The sequence below is a fragment of the Dipodomys ordii genome, unplaced genomic scaffold (assembly GCF_000151885.1).
Source record: "Dipodomys ordii isolate 6190 unplaced genomic scaffold, Dord_2.0 Scaffold192, whole genome shotgun sequence".
Classification (NCBI taxonomy): Eukaryota; Metazoa; Chordata; class Mammalia; order Rodentia; family Heteromyidae; genus Dipodomys; species Dipodomys ordii.
Window position 1 is genome coordinate 3,341,162 of NW_012267408.1, and position 4,133 is coordinate 3,345,294.

A 4,133-nucleotide genomic window follows, 5' to 3' on the forward strand; every position below is an offset into this window, starting at 1 on the left:
GAAGTGGCGCTGTGGCTCAAGTGGTAGAGTGCTAGCCTTGAGCTGAAGAGCTGAGGGACAGCGCCCAGGCCCAGAGTTCAGGCCCCATGACTGGACCCAAAAAAAAAAAAAAAACTGAAAGGAGAAGTTTCAGGACTTCTTCATTGACCATGTCTGTGATCTTTCCTTTCAATGAAAATGATTAATACTTTAGGAAATTTAAGAAAATGATTTCATTAAATTTTCAAACTGGTTAAAAGTCATTAAGTTGTTTCAGTTATTAAGTCTAAAGAAAACAAAACTAGCCGGGCGCTGGTGGCTCACACCTGTAATCCTCAGAAAAAATCCATGAGACTCTTTATCTCCAGAAAACCAAAAGTGGTGCTATGGCTCACCTTGAGCTGAAGAGCTGAGAGACAGTGCCCAAGCCCAACAACAACAACAAAAAAGAAAACAAAACTCCCTGGAAAATGAATACCTGCCCTCCATAACACAAAATATAAACTATTTCTAGAATAGGTGTCATTTTAAAATAAGAATCATCTTATTTCTTGTGAAAAATATTTAGACAGTATTTCCAGGATAACTCAAATTTAAAAGTTAAATAGAAAGTAAATGATAAATCCTAAAGGCAGTATTTATTGGTTTTATAATTTAAAAAAAAATGACCTCATTTACCTTCAAAATCCACATCACCAACCAACTTGGGTTTTGCAGTTACAGGGTCCTGAACTCTATTTATCCCCACATCAATAACTGCAGCTCCTTCCTTGATCATGTCTGCTGTGATCAGATTGGGAATTCCTGGCAATGGAGACAGGAATAAACCATTCACTTAGTATTGAAAACAAAGATTCCAACTGCCTTTCCATTTCCAGACACCTGAGAACTCAATAACAAGCTTTATAAAAACCAAGAAATCATTGCATTTCATATAGTAAATGGTAATATTGTGAGGCCATCAGGAAGCTTCACCTACCCAGTCTACAATGAAAACCAGTATTCAACCCACAGCTCAACCCACATCTTTATTGTTGAGGGGAAAGATAAATGGAAAGGCAATTAGGCAGGCAAATTCTAAGATGTACAATCTCACTCTTCCTTTGGTCCTTCTGTCCCCCTCTCTTGAATTTTACCTGCAGCAGATATTACAATATCTGCAAGAATTGTGTGCTTCTTCAGTTGTTCTTTGGGAGTGTGTCGATGAGATATTGTAACAGTGGCATCACCTATGAAGAAAAAAATTACCTGCTGAGTCTAAATCAAAACCTGGGATTAGGTCAAGTTTCAGCCACTCAAGTCATTGTAGAAACTTCATCCCTGATTTAGACTAGGGTACAATTCAAGTGGCTACCTATAATGACTGATTTATGAAGTTTTCCATACACAAAATAACAGAATATGACATAATACACTTCAATTCTATCAATTTAGTCCATTCCAATGGTCTAAGATTTTTCCCCCCCACCAAACGACACAGCTCATGGATACTAACTTTGTAACTAAGTAACTAAGAACTATTTCTTACTTTCAATTATTTGAGCTGTAACTGAACATTTCTCTCTTTTTTGGTGGTGCTAGGGGCTGAACTCAGGGACTCACGCTTGCTAGGTGGGCACTGTGTCACTTGAGCCATGTTCTGAGACTAGTAGGTGAACATTTCTAATTGCCTATAGTCATACTTTATTTAAAACTCACATTTGAGGCTAGTTCCATAATAAAGGAACTCCCCTTGGTGACACTGAATATGGCTTCCACACAAAGGTTACTCTAAGTGAACAAAATTATAGCAAATACACAATACAAGAAAGTTAACACTCCCAAATATCTACAGAATGGCCCCTGAAGGTTCTCACAAAATGGACAAGACTATTCTGAAAGCAATTCCCTACCTCCAGGACGTTCATGTGCCCCATCTGTGTGTAGTAACATTGCAATGGGCATTCCAACGTTTTTTGACCTTCCAGCCACAACGACATTTTTCCCTAGGGTTGGAATACCTATGCGGGGGTAAAAAAAATATATATGTGTAATATCTATTATATATAAATTTCATTTAAAGCATTTTCAGTCTGTCTTAAAATGAGCACCAAAAGAAGTCAGATGCCTAGCATGTGAATCTAATTTTGATAATGACATCATTAAGTTTATTAGCTCATCAGCCAATCAGACCTATCCTTGCCATACATAGAAAGGTTGGAGAAAACACTCTAACACAAAATGTTACATAAATGTATGCTATCATCACTAGAAAATCCTAAATTTCCTTTCCCTAAAGTCTCTGGATTAAAGAGCAAGAACCATTATAGGCAGGCGTTAAGAGGTCAGCTCTGCAAATGGGGACAAAAGATGCATGCTGGGAGTTCTATTCTTTGGCACTGGAATTTTTGTCATTTACAAGTATAAGTTAAATATTGCTCATCTGAACTACTTCAGGCTGGAAGTGTTTTAAATTTCCAAGTTTTCCATATTTGATAATACCTGTCCAGATTTTATCAGATTCATATCTCTAATCTTAAAATCATCAATACTCAAAAAGTTTTGGATTTCAGAGCTTTTGAGTTGAGACTTTGGGTTAGGGACAGACATACAATTCTGGGATATACTTACCAGTTCGCTTAAGGATTTCCCACACACCCCAGGGGGTAGCTGGTAACATGGAGTACTGGTCCAAACACATTCTCCCTACATTGATTACATGAAAGCCGTCAACATCCTTGTCTGGAGAAACAGCGTTGCAGATTCTTCTCTCATCTATGTGTTCTGAAAAAGAAGTTGGGCAGTGGCCTTAAATCGCTGTACTATAGTTAGTGCTGCTTGACTCAAGCTTATCTGGTGTGTACAGAACAAGCTCACATTAAACGAAATGTAAAACACCTACTACAAAGGCAATAAATAACCTTTTTTTCACTGTTTCCCTTCACTACCTTTTATATTAAGACTCAATACTAAATTGTTAATATTAATTACATATAATAACACTAATGTTTCTAATAATAATATTTCTAAGTCAATATTCCATCTTCTGAGTTCGCCTCCCCTTTTAGGTCAAATCCACACAGAGTGCAGGCTGTATACGCAGCCAAGCCTCTCCACTGGTAGAGACCAAAACTCACCTGGGAGCGGCAGCTGAACAAGGAGGCCATCTACATTTTCATCATTATTTAGTTTATTGATTAAATTCAACAGCTCTTCTTCTGAGATTGAAGCTGGTTTTACAATTGTCTCACTGTTGATTCCTATTACAAGAAAATGTCAAGGTTATAAAAAACACTTCAGTACTACTATTTTATTGCCTGCTGTTCCCTGCTATCACAGTGTTACCGTTGTACCACCCTGGGAGCTGAAAGCCTGGACTGATTCACAGCAACTTAAGAAGCTAACTTCACCTGTACTGGAGAATACCTGTTCAGTGCTTTTCCAGGCACTAATCTACGTAATCCTCATCAACTCTGTCTTGCAGACGTGAGACTGAGTCTCAGATTAAAAGCCAGCCAATCACAGGGCCACATTTCTTGTTCTAAAGCTCATGTTCTTTCATCTGTACCGTGCTACTTCAGTGACTCCCCTATCCTCCGCACTGATCTTGGAGCTTGAATTCTGAGCCTGAACACTGCTTTTTCGCTCCAGGCTGGCACCTGGGCTGGCTTTGAGTCATGATCTTCAGGTCTCATGCTCTTTAATAGCTAAGATTACAGGCATGAGCCACACACACCTGGTTCCCTCCCAGAATCTTAAAATGTCATAGCTTGCTGTTTTCTAGAACTTTTCAACTGAAAAGGGCACTGATGAAGAACAGAACAGACCTGTGGTTCATGCGCCAGTGACTGTATAGCCTCACCGGAAGGGTACATAGTACTTAAACCAATGACCCACAGATGAGTGGGCAGAGATCTATCTGAATCTTGAGCCTTTCATCTGCAGCCACATGGTAATCTGTTGTCCACAAGACACGCAATATCATATCAATCTCCCATCACCTAACTCTGAGCCACTTTTACAGCATGCTTAGCTTCGGAACAAATCAATTAAGAAATCAAAAGATGGGGCTAGCATTTCCTCTTAACTCAGGAACAAGACAAGGATGCCCACTCTCTCCACTCCTTTTCAATCTAGTATTAGAATGCCTAGCTACAGCAATAAGACAAGATGCA

The 4,133-nt window shown here is 39.0% G+C and overlaps 1 protein-coding gene across 1 annotated transcript in view; it reads right to left on the bottom strand.

The window, feature by feature from the left end:
• Positions 1 to 4,133, bottom strand: part of Mthfd2 (methylenetetrahydrofolate dehydrogenase (NADP+ dependent) 2, methenyltetrahydrofolate cyclohydrolase) — a 30,716-nt gene that overhangs the window by 17,667 nt on the left and 8,916 nt on the right. Inside the window, exons 3-7 of the mRNA XM_013034643.1 lie at positions 3,096 to 3,218; positions 2,590 to 2,742; positions 1,872 to 1,979; positions 1,116 to 1,208; positions 658 to 783 (exon numbers count right to left, since the gene is read on the bottom strand). Of these exons, the coding sequence (XP_012890097.1) occupies positions 658 to 783; positions 1,116 to 1,208; positions 1,872 to 1,979; positions 2,590 to 2,742; positions 3,096 to 3,218 (603 nt within the window). The remainder of the gene's footprint in view (positions 1 to 657; positions 784 to 1,115; positions 1,209 to 1,871; positions 1,980 to 2,589; positions 2,743 to 3,095; positions 3,219 to 4,133) is intronic.